Source organism: Suillus fuscotomentosus (genome assembly GCF_016647785.1).
Source record: "Suillus fuscotomentosus strain FC203 chromosome Unknown F5891scaffold_47, whole genome shotgun sequence".
Classification (NCBI taxonomy): domain Eukaryota; kingdom Fungi; phylum Basidiomycota; class Agaricomycetes; order Boletales; family Suillaceae; genus Suillus; species Suillus fuscotomentosus.
Genome location: NW_024539559.1, coordinates 144,637 through 168,387, shown reverse-complemented (window position 1 = coordinate 168,387; position 23,751 = coordinate 144,637). Strand labels below are relative to the sequence as shown.

Genomic DNA, 23,751 nt, shown 5'->3' with positions numbered 1-23,751 from the left:
ATCAGGAAGACGGGAGTTTCTGCGAAGACGATTCGAGAGGAGTATGCAATGCCATTCGGAGATGGTTGTCCACTTGACTCGTTCCCGAATTCAACCTTAGAAACTTCGAAGACATGTTAAGGGAAGAGTTGCACAAATTGGGATGACTTACAGGCTATCTGATTCAGTATAAAGGCAGCCCACCGAGACACACACCAAAGGTAAAGATATGATCTGAAGTTCGTCGATCGATATTTCTCGTAGAGCCTGTGCAAGTCCAAGGTTATTGAGAAAAGCAGCATGGTGCGAAAAGCGCATCCGAAAATTCCTTGTGATGCTTTGAGCACTAAAATTATTAAATAAGGGCGCGAATGCAAGGTTCGGGGCTTACTGTCTACCAATCATGTAATGCATGCGAAAGCATTACCTTGGTTTGTCGAAAAGACTTATGTTTCTGCCCGTCGAAGTCATCAAATGAAAAGATGAGAAAATGTCAGCTTGCACCGCATAGAGACAGACTGTTAAGAGCCCAGATGAGGACGTCATAGAGGATACCCAAGAACTGTGCGTGCTCACTTGTATTACGTAAGCTTCACACTTAAAGTCACTACTTCGTATCGAGCACATCTTCATATTGTACCCCTTCTACACACTATGGCCCAAGTCCAAGATAGCGAAAACGCAAACATGGTAAGTCGTTGGCAGCGTTTGACCTGTGTGGACTGACGAAACTGTCAGAGACAGACTCAGCAAGTTAACGATGGAAATGAAGTAAACAATGTAGGTTGTAGCACGTACCGCATAGCATAGTCCGTCCCGCATTCTTGGGCTGACGACACCGCGAGATAGGTGCAGCAGGAGGAAGCGTTACAACCTGGGTTCGCGATGAGCCCCTTCAGTGACAAATTCCGTATTATACGGGCCACCCAACCTCCATAATATCCCGTATGAGACGGGCCAGCTGATCATGGGCCCATGTTGTGTATATTCTCGATGATGACGGATGGGCCGGGACACATATTATTTCCGATGGAGACGGGTGGGCCCATGTATGCCAATGATATATATATCCTTAATGTTGACGGATGGGCCGGGGGAATATGATCATTCATGGAGATGGGTGGGCCCATCTGGGTAATATGTAGAGTAGGATATTATAGACAGCTGGGCTGAAGAGAGATGTAAGGCAAATATTGTTATATAGACGGGCGGGCCGACGTGGGTGTATTACATATATGGGTGGGCCGAGGTAGGGAAATATTACATAGACGGGTGGGCTGACGTAGGGTGTATTACATATACAGGTGGGCCGACATGGAATGTATTACATATACGGGTGGGCCGACGAAAGGGATATCAAATAGACCGGTGGGCCGAGGGTGCTATAAAATATTTATTACATAGACAGGTGGGCCGAGGTGGGGTATAATTATATAGACGGGTGGGCCGATGCAGGATGTATTATATAGACGGGTGGGCCAACATAGGATGTATTACATAGATGGGTTGGCTGACGTGGGGGATAATACATAGATGGGCGGGCCGTCGGGGGTGTATTACATATATGGGTGAGCCTAGATATGTTCCATCAAGACATACAGCTGATGTAGCCACCAGCGAATCAAACACATAGGATACATGTACACTATGAGTGCATATACCTACCATCAACCACCAAATCTAAACCCCTAAGCACAAAAACATGAATCGATCATGTGTGGCATTGACCAATAATCCAGGACTGAAGTGGAAAAACCCCACACCTGAACCCTGGTGTGCAACAAATCCTATTTCTAAGCATGGACACCAGAAGCACAACACTCACAAAAATATATATGTCAAATTTTCAGTGCCAAACCCCAAACCGAGATGTACCAACCCCTGAAACCCGAAACCTGAGACTGCCGGGTCTCAGGTATCGGGTGTCCGGAACTCAGAACTTGGGAGAATTTGGGGAGATCAATACAATTTAATTTACAATCGAGTTGATTGACAACACATTGACTTACCCATGTTTGCAATATATTTTTGTTTAGACATACCGAGTTCCGAGTTCCGGACACCCGATACCCGAGACCCGAGACTGCCGGGTTTCGGGTGTCGGGTGTCCGGAACTCGGAACTTGGGAAAGTTTGGGGAGATCAATACAATTTGATTCACAATCAAGTTGATTGACAAACACATTGACTTAACTATGTTTGCAATATATTTTTGTTTAGACATACCGAGTTCTGAGTTCCGGACCCCCGGACCCCGAAACCTGAGACTGCCGGGTCTCAGGTATCGGGTGTCCGGAACTCGGTATGTCTAAACAAAAATATATTGCAAACATAGTTAAGTCAATGTGTTTGTCAATCAACTTGATTGTGAATCAAATTGTATTGATCTCCCCAAACTTTCCCAAGTTCCGAGTTCCGGACACCCGACACCCGAAACCCGGCAGTCTCGGGTATCGGGTGTCCGGAACTCGGAACTCGGTATGTCTAAACAAAAATATATTGCAAACATGATTAAGTCAATGTGTTGTCAATTAACTCGATTGTAAATTAAATTGTATTGATCTCCCCAAATTTCCCCCGAGTTCCGAGTTCCGGACACCCGATACCCGAGACTGCCGGGTGTCGGGTGTCGGGTGTCCGGAACTTGGAACTTGGGAAAATTTGGGGAGATCAATACAATTTGAGTCTCGGGTATCGGGTGTCCGGAACTCGGAACTCGGGGGAAATTTGGGGAGATCAATACAATTTGATTCATAATTGAGTTGATTGACAAACACATTGACTTACCCATGTTTGAAATATATTTTTGTTTACACATACTGAGTTCTGAGTTCTGGACCCCCCAACCCCAAAACCCGAGACCCAGCAGTCCACAATTCTGGGGTTCAGGGGTTGGCAAAATGTGTATGAATATATGAAAGGTTGAATGAAACATTTTTGAAAGATGTCTCATATCAAATGTTAAGTCCCGAGTTTCGAATTTCGGGTTTCAAGACTCCAGGTTTCGGGACTCGGCACTCCCAAAATCCAGAAGTTGAAACTCGGGATTTGACATTTGATATGAGACATCTTTCAAAAATGTTTCATTCAACCTTTCATATATTCATACACATTTTACCAACCCCTGAACCCCAGAATTGTGGACTGCCGGGTCTCGGGTTTCAGGGTTCGGAGGTCCGGAACCCGGAACTTGGAACTCAGTATGTGTAAACAAAAATATATTTCAAACATGGGTAAGTCAATGTGTTTGCCAATCAACTCAATTGTAAATCAAATTTTATTGATCTCCCCAAATCTCCTCAAGTTCCGAGTGCCGGGACCCCCGAACCCCGAGACTGCCGGGTCTCGGTGTTCGGGGGTCCGGAACTCGGAACTCGGTATGTAGAACAAAAATATATTTTCAACATGGGTAAATCAAATTTTATTGATCTCCCCAAATTTCCCGAGTTCCGAGTTCCGGGACCCCCGAACCCCGAGACCTGGCAGTCCACAATTTCGGGGTTCAGGGGTTGGTAAAATGTGCATGGATATATGAAAGGTTGATTGAAACATTTCTGAAAGATGTCTCATATCAAATGTCAAGTCCCGAGTTTTGATTTCCGGGTTTCAGGACTCCGGGTTTCGGGACTCCGGGCTTCGGGACTCAGCACTCTTGAAACCCGGAAATCGAAACTTGGGACTTGACATTTGATATGAGACATCTTTTAAAATGTTTAAACCAACCCTTCATATATCCATACACATTTTACCAACCCCCGAACTCCGAAATTGTGGACTGCCGGGTTTCGGGGGTCCGGGGTCCCGGAACTCGGAACTCGGAATTTAGTATGTAAGACAACAAAAATATCTTTCAGGGTTCAGGGGTTAGTGAAATGTTTATAGATATACGTAGATTAATTCAAACATGTCTGAAAAATTTCGTTCATCTCAAATGTCAAATCCTGAGTTCCGGACTTCGGGACTCAGCACCCGGCAGTCAGGGTTGGGGGTTCGGCACTGAAAATTTGACATTCGGGTGTTCAGGTTTTGGGTGATATCTAAATCAACAACTTCGAGTTCTGCCAAAGCGTGAAACTTGAAACCCAGTGTGCAACATGTTGATTTTTCATTTATATCACACAAATCATCGAGTTCCGAGTGCCGAGGGCTGAGACCCAAAGCCTGAGACCTGAAAATATGTACACAACATGTCCATTTTTCACTCACTGCACAAATCACCGAGTTTCGAGTGCCAAAGCGTGAAACTTGAAACCCAGTGTGCAACATGTCCATTTTTCATGTACATTACACAATTCATTGAGTTCCGAGTGCCGAGGGCCGAAACCCGAACCCCGAGACCTGAAAATATGTATGCAACATTTCCATTTTTCACTTGTTGCACAAATCACCGAGTTTCAAGTGCTGAAACCCGAAACTCGAAACCCAGTGTGCAACATGTTCATTATTCATTTACATTACACAGATCATTGAGTGCCAAGGGCAGAATCCTAAAACCCGAAGCCCAAAAACATGTATGCCACATGCCCATCTACTCATTGCACAAATCACCAAGTGTCGAGTGCCGAAACCCGAAACCCGGTACTTCAAATCAGTAGTCGGGTACTTGGTACTTGGTTCTGATACTTGGTACCCAAGAATCAGTAGTCAGGTACTTGGTACTTGGTTCTAATTCTCGGTACCTGGGAATCAATAGTTGGGTACTCCAGCCAATAGTCCCGAGTCCCGAGTACTGATATTTGGTATTCGGTAGTCAGGTTTGGAACTTGGGTCTTGGTTTGGTTATCATTTGACTGAGATATTGGTAGGCAATATTGGCACTCGGAGCTCAAATACTGACTATCAACTATCAAGTGTCGGGACTTGGTAATCGGTAGTTGAGACTTGGTGCTTAAATGGATATTGCATATATACATAAAAATACAAAATATGTTCCTATGTGTTCATTTCTAGGTGAACAGACTTTGGAATTATATCTCAATCATCTATTCAACAATAGAAACAATGTATCAGGAGCTCAGGACCATAGGGTAATCCTTTATTGTATAGTGTACCTCCCCCTCTTCTGGTGGTTCACCCGCTGGGGGTTTTTCCCTGTAAAGCTGGACCTCAAGGACTGTAGGGAGTCTATTCCTGAGCATATTCGGAGTAGATATATCATATAACCAGCCCAGGACACACAGGATCCTTCTCCAGGAACAAAGCATAGACAATTGCACTTGTGACATTTTTTCACAATTTTCAGTATCTTGCCCTTGCATCCATGATCCAACCTTTTAATATATAATGAGCATAGCTTATATTCTTGCTTCTTATGACCAAGATCAGCTCACAATAGGCTGGAGTTTGTGAGCTAGTGTGCATACTTGCCATTTTGCCTGATAAGGGGCCCATGCCTTCAAAACATTGAATCTTCATAATCAAAAACCTGGGGTACATTTCAAATATCTTAAGTATCATAGACATAAATTTACAGACAAATCAACCAAGAATTGAGTACTGAGGAAGTGAAATGGGTAAGAAATTGAGTGTGGGAAACTTCAAAGACCCAAAGCATCGAAAATGGTTAGTTGAGCAGTGGTAGGACTTTAATGCTGGGTCAACTCATATTTTCACTATATCCCTTCTACCCACCCCCTACCCTCAGGGCAGTAGGCAGTATGGGTTCCTTGGGTAGTTTACAATCTATCCTACATATTTGTAATGATATTTTTGGCCTGAATCATATATAAATGTGACTTTATATAAAAGATGTCTACTGTCACTCTCCACACATCATTTTGCCTATCATTACATCAATCCTTCATGAATATTTCTAAGCTTTTAAGCTATTATAATGGATGTATATGGGTGTTATTCCAGGTCTCTGATCACATCACAGGCTTGTCATGTTGGATATCTCGACATAATGTGCAAGTCTCGCTATTAATATTCATTCTTTATCTTTAGACTCACTTACTGCACACATGTATTTCATTTGTCATTATTGATGTTTTGGATTTCTTTAGCTTATATCTTGGTCACATGGTAACCAATGGACGAGAAAAGACTACAAATAAACTCACCTAGACTCGGACTACAACCTTGATTAAGCTGACTACTGATTCCCAGATACCGAGTATCAAAACCAAATACTGAGTACCAATTACCATGTACCAAGTACTGCATAATGAGTAACAAGATAACCAATTGACAAGAAAAGACTACCACTACACTCACCTGGACTTGGACTACAACCTTTGGTAAGGAGTTAAGCATAATAACAACTTTCATTTTTTCATTATTGCTGATGTTTTGCTGAATGACAAGGAAAGACTACCAAATCACTCACCTTGACATGGACTACAACTGTCATTTTTCATTATCATTTGCCTATATTGACTACCGAGTCTCGAGTACCAACCACTGACCACCGATCACCGAGTGCCGAGTACCGAGTACCGATAGGGAATAGTGTGGGTGAACCCCGGGGTATGAGTAGCACTACCCCCACCCATACCCCATGATATACCCACACCCACCTTGTGGGTGTGGGTTTTTTGGTGGGTATCAGGGAGAAACTACCGAGTCTTGAGTACCAACCACTGACCACCAATCACCGAGTACCAAGTACCGAGTCCCGAGTCTCGAGTCCCAAGTCCCGAGTCCCGAGTCCCGAGTCTCGAGTCTCGAGTCCCGAATCCCGAGTCCCGAGTCCCGAGTCCCGAGTCCCGAGTCCCGAGTCCCGAGTCCCGAGTCCCGAGTCCCGAGTCCCGAGTCCCGAGTCCCGAGTCCCGAGTCCCGAGTCCCGAGTCCCGAGTCCCGAGTCCCGAGTCCCGAGTCCCGAGTCCCGAGTCCCGAGTCCCGAGTCCCGAGTCCCGAGTCCCGAGTCCCGAGTCCCGAGTCCCGAGTCCCGAGTCCCGAGTCCCGAGTCCCGAGTCCCGAGTCCCGAGTCCCGAGTCCCGAGTCCCGAGTCCCGAGTCCCGAGTCCCGAGTCCCGAGTCCCGAGTCCCGAGTCCCGAGTCCCGAGTCCCGAGTCCCGAGTCCCGAGTCCCGAGTCCCGAGTCCCGAGTCCCGAGTCCCGAGTCCCGAGTCTCGAGTCCTGAATCCCGAGTCCCGAGTCCCGAATCCTGAGTCCCGAGTCCCAAGTCTCAAGTCTCGAGTCCCGAGTCTCAAGTCCCAAGTCCCGAGTACCGAGTCCCGAGAACCGAGTACCGAGTACCAAGTCCCAAGTACCAACCACTGACCACCGATCACTGAGTGCCAAGTACCAAGTACCAAGTACCAAGTACCAAGTCCCAAGTCCCAAGTCCCAAGTACCGAGTACTGACAAATACAATTCCCAGGTTATTTGAGCCCTACACCAATGGATAATACATACAAATACAATTTGTGTCCATTTGAAGTACCGGGTTTCAGGTTTTGACACTCAACACTTGGTGATTTGTGAAATGAGTGAAAAATGGACATGTTGTGTACATGATGTTGGGTTTCGGGCTTTGGGTCTCGGCCCTTGGCACTCGGAACTCGATGATTTGAGTAATGTAAATGAAAAATCAACATGTTGCATGCCGGGTTTTGAGTTTCGGGTTTCAGCACTCAAAACTCAGTGATTTGTACAGTGAGTGAAAAATGGACATGTTGTGCACATATTTTCGGGTCTCGGGGTTCGGGTTTCGGCCCTCGGAACTCGGAACTTAATGACTTGTGTAATATAATTGAACAGTGGACATGTTGCACACCCGGTTTTGAGTTTCAGGTTTCAGCACTTGAAACTCGGTGATTTGTGCAACAAGTGAAAAATGGAAATGTTGCATACATATTTTCGGGTCTTGGGCTTCGGGTCTCGGCCCTTGGCACTTGGAACTCGATGATTTGTGTAATGTAAATGAAAAATCAACATGTTGCATGCCAGGTTTCAAGTTTTGGGTTTCAGCACTCAAAACTCGGTGATTTGTGCAATGAGTGAAAAATGGACATGTTGTGTACATATTTTCGGGGTTCGGGGTTTGGGTTTCGGCCCTCGGAGCTCGGAACTCGATGATCTGTGTAATATAAATGAAAAATCAACATGTTGCATGCCGGGTTTCGAGTTTTGGGTTTCGGCACTTGAAACTCGGTGATTTGTGCAACAAGTAAAAAATGGACATGTTGTGCACATATTTTCGGGGTTCGGGGTTCGGGTCTTGGACCTCGGACCTCGGAACTCAATGATTTGTGTGATGTAAATGAAAAATCAACATGTTGCATGCCGGGTTTCAAGTTTTGGGTTTCAGCACTCAAAACTCGGTGATTTGTGCAATGAGTGAAAAATGGACGTGTTGTGTACATATTTTCGGGTCTCGGGGTTCGGGTTTTGGCCCTCGGAGCTCGGAACTCAATGACTTGTGTAATATAATTGAACAATGGACATGTTGCATGCCGGGTTTCGAGTTTTGGGTTTCGGCACTTGAAACTCAGTGATTTGTGCAACAAGTGAAAAATGGAAATGTTGCATACATATTTTCGGGTCTCGGGGTTCGGGTTTCGGCACTTGGCACTCGGAACTCAATGAATTGTGTAATGTACATGAAAAATGGACATGTTGCACACTGGGTTTCAAGTTTCACGCTTTGGCACTTGAAACTTGGTGATTTGTGCAGTGAGTGAAAAATGGACATGTTGAACAATGGGTTTCAGGGTCTCGGGTTTGAAAAATAGCATAATAACAACTTTCATGTTTTCATTATCATTTGCCTATATTGACTACCGAGTCTGATAAGAGACCCCTTGGATGATTCATTGCTCAATGAAATACTACCTGATTGGAAGTGTGCTGGTTATCAGATATTCATTTGTCGACTCCCGGGTCCCGGAACTTGGAAGTCGGTATGGTTGACCCAAATTTGGGTGGTCAGAACTTGGCATCTCATAGGGCAACACAAGCTTCACACCCTGGATTCCAAATTCTGCAAGACAACCTGTGCACCATCAAAGGCCATGTCAGGAGATCACCTGCTGCTCCGGGAACTCAGGAACTTTGATTTATTACCTCCTCTGAGTACGGTTGACCCAAAGGTTGGTAATCGGAACTTGGCTTCTCATAGGGTAACACAAGCTTCGCACCCCGGATTCCAAATTTTGCAAGACAACCTGTGCACCATCAAAGGCCATGTCAGGAGATCACCTGCTGCTCCAGGAACTTGGTAACTTTGATTTTATTACCTCCTCTGATTTGGTTGATGTACAACTACCTCAGCTCCATCGTGTTTACAATTATGATACACATGGGCCCACCCATCTATATTTTATACCACCCTCGGCCCACCCGTCTAATACAACATCCCATACAACACCCTCGGCCCACCGGTCTAATTAATATGCGTCTGGGCCCACCTGTATAATACAATATTGTATAATACCCTCGGCCCACCCATCTAATTTAATATGTGTCTGGGCCCACCCGTGAATGTGATAACAAGTACCTACCCATCTATCTCATACACATCTACCTTAATATACCCATCTGCATAATATCCAACTACCTCGGCCCACCCGTCTACCTAATATTCATGTACATCGGCCCACTCATCTACTCTATATATCCCCTGCATGGGCCCACCCGCCTCCATCGGGAATAATTTGCCTCCCGGCCCATCCGTCATAGTCGAGGATATTTTGATCATGGGCCCATGGTCCGCTGGCCCGTATCATACGGGATATTATGCACGTCCGTTCCCTCGTATTATACGGAAATAGGTCACTGTAATATGTGTCGCGATCACGACGTCCGCCATGGTGAGTTGTTCAATTATCATCAGTGATTGTGTATCATTGACCAACTCTGCACTTACTAGACTCTCTGGGACTACGCGCAAGTTATCGTGCAGGATAACCAAGAGCACGCGCGAGATGATCCCCACGGAGCGCGTGCGCCCCACCCTGCCGTCCCGATGTCCCGTCGTGACAGGTGTATCCTGACGCTTATGGTCGGGGAAAAGCGAGACGAGTTGAGGAGGCAGTGGGAAGAATTGAACGAGATTGAACTCCTCCTAGGCTTGGAATTTGTTTGAAAGGAGTATGTCATTGGGGCCTCTGTGTTGAAGTATACATGAGAGAAGAGTGTTCCGTGTCGTTGAGCGTCTCTTAGACTTAAAACATGGACGACAAGAGTGCCTGGTTTGCGTTTTAAGTGTTAGGAACTTGGACATTGATATCATTGCTTACTTTGAACATTCTGGCTGCCAGGATCTCACTCGAGACGTTTGGTATATCATGCTTACTCTGGCGAGTCCACTTTCATCTTAGACTATACCGAACACATTTGCGACTCAATGGATATCGATGCGCATTCCAAGACAAGACTACAGCACGACATACAGATGGGGACATGGATATAGGGCTCAACTCCATCTATTCTGCGCTTACCTTTTTTGACGGTCGGCCAAGCCGATAGACATCGTCGATGCTGCGTTTACATCAGCAATAGTGCGGAAAGCAGATGAAACAAACTTACACAATCCTGCATAGGTTAGACAAGTCGGTCATGAGTTTCGGGTGATCCTCGTCATCGGACTGCCCCACAAGTTCGACAGCCGTCTCGCAGAGTTGGTCGTACACATCTTCTGTGGCTGGATACTGTGTAAGTAGGTCGACGGGGATGTTTGTTAAGTCCGAGTATTTTTCCAGAACAGCACTGTAACACTTGGACACGAGTCAATTAAATGAAAACAGAGTGGAAATACACTCACACTAGACCCCAACAGAGACATAGTTGGAAACGGCGGATGATCAACATTTCTGAATGTTGCCGGCTCCATATCGGCCAACACGAGTCGAACACCATGAGTCGGAGAAGAACGAAAAATAATGTGCCACATGATCTCCTTGGCTATTTGGCAGCCAAAGAACCAAGCAAACCCGTTATCCTGCGGTTGAAATAAGAATGACAATTGAAGGAGGTACGGAACACGCACTTTGATCGGAAATCTATTTGATTTTGGTCTCATGAACTGCTGAAGCACACCCTGGACTAGGTCAAGCAACAATACACCCGCAGGTACGTCGTCAAAGCCAAAGCCTGCATGAGAGTGGCCGATTGTGCACAACGCTAAGTGCCTGGCATCGTATATAAACTCTGATAGCGAAGGATTGGCCTATTCTGGGTAAGATATAAGAATGATGAAAGTAAAAATCTATACAGACGAGTTTCAACACATTTTCATGAGACATAGGAGTGCTGCTGGTAAGCGACGCAACTAAAAAGGAGTCAGCATATCTAGCAGGTATCAGAGGAATCGATCTCCTGACCTTCTTCCAAATCATCAGCCCTGATATTGGCCAGAAGGAGAGCTTGAGGCCAGGTATCACGGATAGCATCTGCCTTCCGTTCAAAATTGAGTAGGTGGGGATTGCCGACTCTGCCTAAGCAGACCGCTATTCGTAGTAAGGACCGGAGGTGGGCAAAGGCCACTTTCCACCCTGGGTATTTTTTCATAACGCTTTTGAGGCCCATTTCAGATGGAGCTGGTTTTTCGGGTTTAGCTGACTGTTCGGGTTTAGCTGACTTTTCGGATTTAGCTGATTTTTCTGCCTTTTTCTTGTTGGATTTGGTCCGAGTGTGTCTGCGGTCTGCACGAGATTGACAGACACTGGGGGCGCCATTATCCGTCATGTTAGCCGAGTATGAAATCCAGGAATAGATGGTGGGCGAGTTCGACATGACTACCTCAGATGTATTGTCGCTAGTTAGATCTTCGGATGTCATATGTCGATCACCATAATGTGTATCTGTCATGACGGCGTCATTGGAACGGTAGGCGCGGACTACGTCGCCCGACATCATGGTGTCCGAAGCAATATACTCATTAGAAATGATCGCATGACCAACACTGTCTGACGTAGACGTGAAGGTAGCGTCATTGGAACGGTAGGCGTGGCCTATGTCGTCCGACATCACGGTGTCCGAAGCAATATACTCATCAGGAATGATAGCACGATCAATACTGTCTGACATGGACGCGAAGGTAGTAAAGTCAATGTCACCCCAAGGGTGATAACCAGTGGGATGGCGCGCGAGATGAACAATAGTTGTGGAGTTTTCAGAACCAACCTATGGTGTATCGTCACGCGAGAGATACGTAGAATTGGGGGGCGGACTTACGAAGTCATATACAACATAAAAACGGTTATCAGGACCTATCCTTTAGACTTAGGAGGGAAATCCAATCGTTCGATCTGAGGATAAAGCTACAAGGCTGCTCAGTGGGAGGGTAGACACGGTGGAGACTCGACTTACGGAACTGACATACACAGGGACTTCCTTGCTCTGTGTGACCTCTAAGGCTGAAAGATGAACAGTTGATGTCAATACATAAGCATATAGAGAGATTTGTGCTCTCAGCTAGGAAAGAGTGAGTGTGTAGTCCCCCCATAGAATCGATTAGGTACTTGGTCATGTAGTGCCATGCGACACTAGGGCCAGAATAAATGATACGTAAACACTTCAGAAATACAAGAACTCGTGTATAGAGGGTACAATGCCGGCCCATGTCCCAGAGCCAAATACGCCATGAAGTCGACATCGTCCACGCCAACAAAATCACCCTGAAAGAAACCAGGTGAGTGTATGTACTAACTTCGAAAGGACAAAAAAACTGACATAAAGCGGCATGAGGCCGATACTTTCAAATATGAAGGAATCAAATAGTGCTGGTGTGCCGATCTGGGGATTGTGATGCGAAGATGAAGCCATTGTAGTTGCGAGCAAGGCAGAGAGATATCTGCAGCTTTTAAATGGTGCTTGGTTAGGTCGCCGTCGAACCACCCTACAAACGCACCTCTAAAGCTCTAATTATTGAACACCAGATTAAGCGAGACACATTGACACTGTCGCAAAACGGATGCCTGAACCTTCTTTAGCTTTTTCGGTACCCAATTATCTGACATACATACCTCCTCTAAGGTCAGGACACCCAACTAAACGAGACACTTCGACGCTTCACATGCCTGAAGTGGTCTTTGACGCAGCATTCGACGCCATCGATGCCTACAGTAGTTGTAATTACGTTCTCCGTTACAATGTAATCTAATTCTTGTAATCTAATTCTAATTCGCTTGCGTACATTTCTTCATACTGCTCTATTAGTGATTCCTGGCTACTGTCATACCACCGTTCAGTGGGGTCCACCAACGGACCCTCATTTTCATCGTCTTCATCGTCCTGCGCAGCTTCCTCTTCGTCTCCGAGGCTACCGTTGTCATCATCATGTTCTTTGACATGAGAAGTAGATACAGACTGCGCCGCGCTACCATCTCGCTGAAGGTGGGAATATACATGTCCAACACCAAGCCCGAAGTGGAATCGCATAAGCATGTCACGATCCACGAACCTGACATGAAGAATTTAATATTACTGATCAATGACACAATACGACTCACTCACCGATTGATAAAATATTCGCACCAATCATCCTTATCCCCCGCGTTTGCCGACATACCTAATCCATCAACATGTTTCCTGCGGCTGGAGAAACGAGGTATAATGTGACAACCCCTGAGGACATCTGCAGGATCAAGAAAGTCGAAGGAGTGCTCATGCAATAGGGGCGGAAAGGTGAGTCAGTCTAAGGTCGAGGTCTCCCAGGTGGAACATTGATCGATGGGCTCATACCAGCGTATCCACAAAAACTCCATTCGAGAGGGAGTGTAGTCGATCATACCGTTTCCGATATAGATCACATTGACGTGGTATATACCTAGTACCTTGCCATACATATATCTGTGCCCTTGGTCCTCTATGTCGGTGTCGGAGCGAAGAACCATGACATTACAGTGTGAAGTCCTCGGATTAATCACATCTTGGGCTCTGCGAACATCGTAGGTTGTGTAGTTAAACCTGGCGATGTTATGACGATACATCCGATCGTCCTTAATAATGAGTGTATTGATATCATGTTCTTGGATAGGACACAGAGAATCTCTTGAAGTATTGATGCGATGCAGTAGGTGGCCCTTCAGTTTCGGAACAAAATTCTGCGCGACCATGTTAGATGTTTCTCGGTATGCACGATCAGACTCACTATAATAGCAGGATCACCTTGGTGACTGCGCAAATATGATCCTATGTGCACAGGGTACTTTTGGGTGAGGCTGATACGGTGGTGAGCTTCAGGGCTTGTCGCCAACTCGGAGATTTCCACATGGGGGCGATGAACAATTCTGTCCCCAATACGGCGAATGCGAGCTTGCCGACGTTCAATTTGAGTCAGCTGTTTCACAAATGATTTGCGATCGGTGCGGCAATATCTGGCTTTGGGAGAACAATGTTCAAGTTCACCCTAAAAAGTCAACAAGTTAGTTCATAGTTGAATGAGTTAGGACACACCAGTTCAGTGCTATATGAATCAGATGTGCCATACCGGCGTATTGTAGATATGTAGTCTCCTAATGCATGAAACTTGTACATTTGAAAATTGAATACCTTTGTTCGGTGCACATTTTGAGTCGACTGCGCCTGCTTTTCCAGGTTACAGCTTTCTTTTCCTTTATGCCCTGCTGTCTGTTTCCCCGCCTTCTTCGCATGGCATCGAGCACAAGCCTCAACCTCTTTGTGCAGTTCGCGGGTCTGGTACGCAGCGCAAACTGTAGTCTTGAATTCACAAAATTGTTTCCCAAGCGTCGATGTTACTTCGTCCATAATCTCAAGGGTCAAATCTGAGTGCATCCGGAGCTTTGCCAGCCCATGCCAATGAGCCATAGTGAAAAGCAACTTAAGCACAGTCCCATTGTGTGGTTCTGGAAGAAGACCGTCAAACACAGGGATTGAACACTGTACACATCGTCAGTGGTCTATCCAACGTCAATACGTACGGAGCTCATACCTGGAGGAGATCCTCAAAGTTTCGAGCCGCCATATGCGACATGTCGGAAGAATTGGCTGAGAACTTTCTGATGGTGGCTGCACCAAACGTCGGAGTCTACCTGTATCTGATAGTAGAGGTCAGCTGGATGCAACAAGCAACGTGGTATCTGACACCGTACCTCTTGTCCAATTGGTGTATCAGGTCCTTGTCCTGGGCCGAAATAATGCGCAACAAGTGAATGAATAGCATCTTCCAAACACCGATCTCAAACTCGTGTAGAAGATCTACCACCAGAGCACAAAAGATATTGAACCCCATTGGACCGAGACGGTCTATGAAGGAGTTCTAAGGGATTATTAGCACTTAGCAACGTTCAGGGGATCAAGTCTCACTGAGGTGGGTACCCAGGACTCTGGCTTAAGAATGCTTTCCACCAGCGCGCTACCGACTGAGTAGTCCTTCTCGTAAATCAATTTACGTGCAGCGCTGACCAAAGTTCCCCTCTTTTGAGGATTGCGTTCCAGGGTCTTGCGTTGCTGTCTATCCCGAGTCCTTCCCATATTCTGTATCCGGTCCTTTGGAATGAGGCAGCGAGGACATGGGCACCCTCCTAAATTTTGGATCGTGGCTATAAGTACTCTGGTCAAGTTAGAATGAGCACTATTCGACTAAGGAAGAGTCACGCACTTCTCAGGATAATCCGCAGAGTACGTGAATATCCGAGGATAGAATCTGCGCGTGATGCCATCACAACAGTGAATGACAATTCCATGAGCATATGCTTCTAGAAACTCCTCGTCTAATAAGATATTCCATTGCTCCTGAAATAATTCTCGACGGCAGTGGGTTGCGCCCTCGCTGGTACCAGCCGGCAAAATCTTTAAATGAGTCTGGGAGCTGGAAGCACAAAATTAAGTGCACATTGAAACCCACAACATTGGGACGCTTACCGTTTCAAAGTAAGCGACGTGATTGCTTAAGTTACACGACGGCTTGCACCGACGATACTTAGACTCATTCCTGAAGTACATATAGGTAGGCCATAGCTTGGCATTTCCAAACGACGTGAGTTGTGTAGCGTCAGACCAGAACATCAGTCCAGCAACTACTCGGGGCAGGTCGCAACCTCGCTCCCTTGGAGATTCTTGCAGCTGACTGTGGGCATCTAGGAAAGCCGGAGAGGTATACAGATCCCCATATATGGGAACTTCGCGATCCAGGTGAGGGGGCTTCCAACGGAGCTCATACGGCTCATAATGAAAGAGTTTGTCATCCCGAGCGTTAGCAAGTTTTTCCCGCATAACAGCCACCAGAGAACAGATGGTACAACTCTGCGGCTTGGTAGGATCGAGGGCCTGGTGTATCAGTGGTGCGGGAAAAGGGAACCTCGATGGAAACCAGGGTTTTTTTCCATCCAGTATCCTCGTCCTCCCATTCGTCCTCATCTCCTTCATCGTACTTATTTGCACCCAGCTGGTGGTTGATTCTCTTCCAATGGGTAGAAGACACGTCGGCAGTATTAAAAGTATCGTCGCTTAAAATCTCCAGCAGTTTAGCATAGTCACCTTGCGATTTTTGAATCCCCTGATTCCAGTACCAATCGCCAAGCTGAAAGGACGAGCGATTGGGATAGGGATGGTACTGGGAGTCACTGCTCGACGCAGCAAACGTAGGAGGTTCTTCAGTGACAGGAAGACTGCCTGGTATAAACGAAAGGTCTGCGAGTGTGATGTATTCTTCCGGATCGTGGGATGGAGGTTCCGAAGAGAAGTATTGGCGCACTAGCCCAAATATATTTGGGGGGGTACGAAAAACCTTGCGCATGGGTAAGGCAGGTCGTTGATCTGTAGTGACTACAGATCCAACAGATTCCGGAGGTTGGTCTCGCACTTCCATAGGTACTGTAGGCGGAGGTTGAGGAAGCACATCCCTGAATCTCAGAGGCAGCTGGCGGTTTTGACGTCTTGTTCTCCGCTGTGCCAAACTGACTTCCTCCCCTTCATCAATGTCTCCTCCTTCGAGATCTGGGGTCACGATCCCTCCTCCACAAGAGGTCGATTGGGTAGGCAGAGGAGCTACACCAGCATCACAACAATGAGTCGCCATTGAAGTACCGACATCACCCGGGCTGAAGTGAGCGGTGAGCACATTGGACATGCTCGGCGATCCATCATCCTCAACAAGGCCAGGTGAGGTACGCGCTCTTTTCCTGCGACCTACGAACTCCTTGAACGAGGTGATAGCTGATGACAATCGTTTTTTTGTGTGCGAGCACGAGCGCTTATGTGTGCTCAAATAATTCTGTGCTGTGAAAGTTCGCTTGCAGATGCAAGTGTAGCTTGATACCTGACATGGAGGGCTAATCGAAGTATGCCGTCTGTCTTCGATTGGTTTTAAACGAAGTGTCGATGGAATAGTGCACCCATAGCCAATCCGCTGGAAATGATGAATGGAGCAGGCAGCAATTGCCGTATGGTTCGTCCATAGCCAAATGCGCACAGGTGATGGCGCGGCTATCGCCATATTGATATGGGCAGACATACGGTCGCCTATATAAACCCTGAGAACCTGAGTCTTGTTCCCCATCTGTATAGCCTGAGATGTCAGTGCCGCCCTCTCCATGCTCTGAATGTTCAACACTCTCACCCATAGAATTCGAAGCTGACCCTAACGTTGTGAAGTTGCTGGTTCGGATCATTACTGCTCGCCATGGTATACTTCAATACCATGCTCAGACAGGGGAACTGTCAACTTACCCATGGTGAATTCAATATTTGCATTCGACTTGGTCAGTGCTTGACTCACTGATTGAACTCGCCTTACAGGCCAACTAACCGACATGGGCAGTAAAATCCACCCTTCACGATTTGCGGCATATCAGTGAGGCGCACGTCTTTCGATATCCATGTTGTCTTTGTGCAACAGGCGACAGATATGTCGAGGTATCGGTGTTTCAGCGAACCCGTGGAGTATTCCGAGGGGAGTACGTTGCGGAATGCGCGACCAGTACTTGTGGTTACATGCGTAAGTTTCCCCCGCGATTAAGCATGGCGGATGGCTGATATTCAATGTAGTGAATGTTGAGAAATTCGTCGGAAAAGCCTACATACCGACGATGTATTATCCTCGGAAGAAATAGCCCTCCTGCCCAAACTGACGGTATGTCAGAATAACTTGAATAGATAATATGTACAGGAGGGTAATCTGCATTCGTTACTGTTAGCCATCTTGGTCATATGGATAGGAAGCAGACCTCACTGACGCGCATAGTATTTGCAAGTCATTTCATAGTCCATTTGACCTCTAAGGTTTCATTCACTTCTCTAATTTGTAAGCTAACATGGCGCTAATGTAAGATAACATGGCGCTAATCATACTACAATAATCTCACTATAACCTCACATACTCTGTTGAGAGATGAGAGATGAGAAAAGAGAACAATTATGACGCTGAAAGGAATGATATAGTGATTGACTTTCCGAATCAAACACCTGCTGGCAGTACCCGAGTATCCAGGTGCAACAGTACCAGTTTCGAGCACGTCGTGCTATGTTACTGCCTTCTTTGCGGCTCTTTCCGTCCACGGCATCATGTTACGTCCTTCGTTTGGCTAGCCATTCTTCGCAACATCACAGAAAACTCTATAGGCGACCGTGCTACGTTGCGAACTGTAGTGATAACCTGTTGTTTGGAGCCAGTCTTGATTGCCTTGAACAAAGCCGCCTGAATCTGCTCCATTTGTCCACTGCTGAGCGCCTATCTACCCATAAATATCTACCTGAGCCTCTCATTCCCGGTGGGCCCATTTGACTCGGAGCCACTGACTCAGGAGTTCGACCATGCTTTCGACAGCAAGCATGTTGGCAATAGAATTATAGGAAACCTCGAGCAGACAGTAACCACAATCTCCACTGAAACCTATTTGAAGGGCATTCAGGTTGTGAAAGATCCAAGGCATGAGGTACAAATCCTTACTTTTCTTCGCCCTGAGTACTCGATTTGGATTGTCTTATTCTAGGCGGTGAAATACTTGACCAGTCTTTTCCCAATCTTTGGATGGATCACTCGATACAGTAAGATACTGCATTTTCCCTTCAACTTGTGACAAGCTCAGGCTAATCATACACATTTTCAGATTTGGGATGGCTCACTGGCGACCTTATTGCTGGCCTTACCATAGGGATGGTGCTAGTCCCGTAAGGAATGTCATATGCAATAGTAATATTCTGTCTTGAATCTTGTTCCCGTTGATTGACAAGCCTTCGTAGCTTGCCTCGCTTCCTGCGCAGTACGGTCTGTATTCATCCTTCGTTGGTGTTCTTATATACTGCGTACGTGCACGCTACTTTGGATAATCGCGGTGCTAAATTTACTCGTAGTTCTTTGCGACTTCGAAAGATGTTTCTATCGGACCAGTGGCAGTTATGTCGCAAACCATGGCTCAGATCATCATTGCTTGTAGATGCAAAGTACCCTCATAAATGGGCTGGCCCACGGATAGCCACCACATTGGCCTTTGTTTGTGGATTTATCGTACTTGGGTGTATATGTTGATGTTATCAGATGAGCTCCGCAACGAGAATTCTCAAATCCATACCTGCAATGCTGCTGGTCTTGCACTCAAAAATGCTCTCTCTGCCCGTGTACGTAAAACACGTTCTTCAGTGACCTGTCATGATCTTTAAACATCGCGTATAGGATTCAACAAGGCAAGACGAGTACTCTGCAAGATGGATGGCCCTCGATGTCGATGCTAGACAAAAGATCAAAGAGGCATCCCTTTTAACTCTTGCATCTCCTCAACCAAGAGCAGGTGCTGTGGCTGCCCAAGTCGTTTCTGCGATCGCAGCCGTAGAGTTACCTGTCGGCCAATGGCCAGATCTCGTTGAAATTCTTCTCGGTTTTATCAACACGTCTGATGACACGAACTTGAAGATTGCCACTTTGCAAGCTATTGGTTACATCTGTGAAACTATAGTATGTTTACCTTGTGCCACTCAACCACTTTGTCCTCATCTCGCGCCACTGAAACCGGAGGTCTTGGCATTGAGGTTGAATGAGATTTTGACGGCTGTAATTCATGGCGCTCGCAAGGAGGAGTCATCGTCGGAAGTACAGCTTGCTGCGGTCCATGCGCTATTCGACTCCCTGGAGTTCGTACGGGACAATTTTGACTGAGAAGTACTTTTTTTTTCAATCTCTGGTGTTTGCTTTACTGATGCGCTGTAGGGATTCATTTCTGGTTGGGCTTGTAGAGACTGTTTTTACCTTACCTTATGTTGGCACTTTTGTAGCTTACATAATCAAGCAATCTTTTCACCAGTTACCAGTATGAGTCTGAGAGATAAGCAAGTTTCTATGATATTTCCTCTCCTCTGAGCCTTGAGCCTGGTCCAGAAACCCTTTAGAGTCGAATAGCAGCTAGGTTCTGCAAGACCCAACACATTGTTCAGACTCACCATCTGAATTGTTGTACCAAGTCGGCGCTTTCGAATGTTTAGTGAAGATTATGGCACTGTACTACGACAAGATGGCATTTTATATGGAACAGGCTTTGTTTGGCGCACGACCGCTTGTTTATCCTGCCCTGAGTCCTCCTGACAGAACATACTTTCCAGCTTACTGTGATGGGCATGAAACATTCTGATGAACGGGTCGCACTGCAAGCCATAGAGTTCTGGACCACTGTATGTGAGGAAGAGATTGAACTCGCCCATGAGGCACGAGAGGTACGCGGGATGCACAAATACTATTCAAACCAATCACGTATTCTGCAGGCTGCAGAATACGATGAGCCGAATTAGAGTCCAAGCATTTTGCCAAGGTTGCCCTGCCGGAAGTAATCCCGGTTCTTCTTAATCTCCTCCTAGGGGTTCCAAGGACAAGAGCCACTGAGCACCATCAGCTCTTTCCATAGCTTAGTCAGCAAGTAGTACTGAGTTTGGTCGCATCAGTAATCATCATCTGCTTCTCTCAGCCAGACCTTGGGCGCAGACCCTTTCCCCTGCTCCAACACCGACGAAGGTGAATGGAACCTTGCCATGAGCACCGGTACTTGTCTCAACTACATGGCTCAAGCCGTAGCAGATGCAATTGTTCCCGCTGTCATCCCCTTCATTGAGGCACACATCAAGGCGCAAGACTGGCACCAGCGCAAAGCAGCCATAATGCTGTTTGGCTCTATTTTGGAGGGTCCTGATCCCCAGGTTCTCACCCCTCTCGTCAACCAGGCGCTTCCCCTTCTGATCGGCATTATGAATGATGAGAATCTGCATGTGAAAGATACAACAGCATGGACACTCGGATGAATCTGCGATCTTCTAATTATAACGATCAAGCCTGACGTGCATCTTCATCCTCTAATCCCGGCACTCGTCAATGGTCTTTCGGATCGCCCTGCGCATCGTGACCAACTTAGGGCGTGACACAGGTCGACCAGGGTCATACCTTGTTGGGCACTCATGAACCTCGCTGATCAGATCGAAATATACCTCGACGAATATATCACTTCTGCCTCCGAGAGCCCTGCTCTCACCATATTTTGAGGGGATAGTAAGCACCCTTCTGTGGGTTACCGAGACATCCGTACTTTTTACTTTTTTGTTGGTTCACGTGACCTTCAGTCTGATCTTGTTTCATAGGACCTGCGAACGAATCCAACTTCTGAACCTCTGCATATGAAGCCATCACATCCTATGTATCCCATTCAACTACAGATTGTATTCCTGTGATGCAAAACACCGTCATTGCTATTTTGCAGAGAATGGAGCAACTTCTGAACATGCAGGTGTGTTTCATCACTGCATGATTTTACTTGTATCTTTACGTCCATTTCAAGAACCAAATCATCAGCGTTGACGACCGCAATAACTGGAATGAGCTACAGAGCAATCTCTGCAGTGTTGTCATCATATGCCATCATGTTCGTTATTTCGTGTTGTAGCTCATACATCCACAGAGCGTTATTCGGAGGCTCAGCAGAGGCATTCAACCAATGGCAGATCAAATCATGACCCTCGTTCTCCAGCTTATCCAAGGAGCAGGAAAGACATCAACAGTGCTTGAAGATGCTTTCCTGGTTGTTGGATCGCTAGCTGCCGGTACGTTTCCCTCTCGATCACGCCCACCCCGATGTTGAGCTTCTTTGCCAGCATTGGAAGCTGGATTCACACCATACATTCAAGCTTTCTTGCCATTCCTGTATCCCGCCCTCAAAGCACATGAAAATACCCAGCTGTGCATGGTTGCTGTCGGCATCATCAGAGATATCCCACGTGCACTTGGCGATCAGAGTGCCCAGTATGCAGGCGCGTTCATGAACGTTTCACTAGAGAACCTGCAGAGCAACGTTCTTAACCTGCAATGTCAAGATATCAATACTATCTTGCTTTGGCGATATTGCGCTCGCTATTGGACCTGCTTTTGATTCTTATTTGAATACAACCATGGACGTGTTGAGACAAGCGGGCTCTGTGCAACCTAATCCTGTGAGCTGGTTTATTTCTGAACGTGTTCAGTGCTAACTGGTGCTCATTAGCTTGACTTTGATCTCATGGACTATGTCGCTCAACTACGGGAAGGAATTCTAGAGGCATACACTGGGGTTGTCACTGGATTCAAGAATACCGAGAAAAGTTTGCGTTTTTCTTGTAGACTCATTTTGCCACTCACAACCGTCCCTAGCACCCGCACTACTACCTCACGTACCCAGTATCCTCGAGCTCAGTCCACCAATGTCTAGCAGACGAGGAGAGATCCGATTCCATTGTGAAACTCTCCTTTGGCCTCATCGGTGACCTCGCAGACTGTTTCCCCAACGGCCAGATCAAAGAACACCTGCTAGAAGAATGGATCGCACATGAATTCTGTAGTAAGCGCAGGTATGCAGCAAGAGACGAAGAAGACGCTGTGGTGGGCACGTGAAGTGAGTATTCTCCTCTCAGTCTCTTCAGTCTCCAAGAACATTAACCTTCCACCTCCCAGATGATCAAACGTGCGGCCAGATTGGCCTCTTGCGCATCAGCTGGATCAGTCGAGTTCATACCCGTGCCAGCAGTCAGCGGGTATATGACTGGATCTGTGATAAATATAGTTGCAGGTCAGGTTCCTGCCCTCATGGGCATTACCGGGTTCAGGTAAGGGCGTCATTGATTTCGAACGAAATGCAATTTGTGACATATTTCATAGTACTCGAGCTGCCATGTACGAAGTTATCATCAATACTCTCAAGGGGCTTCCCCGTACGAAACTAGATGCTGCCTGGGGTCTCACAGGCCTTTTTTCGCTCTACTGCAATTCACATCAATTGTAACCAATTATCCAAATGGTACCCCAGACGAGGTAAGCTGTAATCTGTGTAATCTTCCTATGACAAAACTCTTATGGTATCTTGTCCAGCCTGACTTTTCTTTTTCATCTCAATTACAAGAAATGCTTTTGTGGTGATAGTGGTGACCTTCGCTTCTTGGCTGTACTGCCTGACACCGTAAACCGCCTCCGGTAAATATCCGATTGCCATCTTGGAAACTGTTCCTGCAGGATTTCAAAACTGTGGGTGTCCCTGTCATCGATAGCGAGTTCGTCAAAGCCCTCGGGCCACAGATCCCTGTCGCCACCATAATTCTCCTTGAGCACATCGCCATTGCCAGATGTAAGTCACTGATCATCTGACCGTTATGCCCTTTTGACACACTACTTGCAGCATTTGGACGGGTCAATGGATACAAGATCAATCCCAACCAAGAGCTCATCGCATAGGCGTCACGAACACGCTCGGCACTATATTCCATGCATATCCCGCTACAGGATCGTTCTCCCGCTCTGCCTTGAAGTCAAGTTCGGGCGTGCGGACTCCTTTGGCTGGTGTTATCACTGCGATAGCTTGTCCTTGTTGCCCTCTATGGCCTTACCCCAGCCTTTTACTAGACACAAAAATGAGGGCACGACGGTACATG

The 23,751-nt window shown here is 46.6% G+C and overlaps 2 protein-coding genes across 2 annotated transcripts; one reads left to right on the top strand and one right to left on the bottom strand.

Moving 5' to 3' along the window:
* Positions 1-10,264: 10,264 nt before the first annotated feature.
* Positions 10,265-12,687, bottom strand: F5891DRAFT_982728 (uncharacterized protein; the record flags this gene model as incomplete). Its single annotated transcript, XM_041377248.1, has 10 exons — positions 10,265-10,297; positions 10,362-10,401; positions 10,450-10,637; positions 10,685-10,861; positions 10,910-11,089; positions 11,139-11,191; positions 11,244-11,910; positions 12,232-12,278; positions 12,449-12,539; positions 12,595-12,687. 10 exons carry the CDS (start codon positions 12,685-12,687, stop codon positions 10,265-10,267), a joined length of 1,569 nt encoding a protein of 522 aa, XP_041222915.1.
* A 6,657-nt stretch (positions 12,688-19,344) lies between these two features.
* On the top strand, positions 19,345-22,936 carry F5891DRAFT_1049068 (karyopherin Kap95; the record flags this gene model as incomplete). Its single annotated transcript, XM_041362407.1, has 17 exons — positions 19,345-19,440; positions 19,496-19,774; positions 19,835-19,954; positions 20,223-20,360; positions 20,416-20,526; positions 20,604-20,669; positions 20,779-21,072; positions 21,136-21,202; positions 21,351-21,419; positions 21,481-21,584; positions 21,636-21,719; positions 21,756-21,897; positions 21,949-22,145; positions 22,168-22,284; positions 22,335-22,431; positions 22,509-22,677; positions 22,801-22,936. 17 exons carry the CDS (start codon positions 19,345-19,347, stop codon positions 22,934-22,936), a joined length of 2,286 nt encoding a protein of 761 aa, XP_041222914.1.
* Between the last annotated feature and the right edge of the window lie 815 nt (positions 22,937-23,751).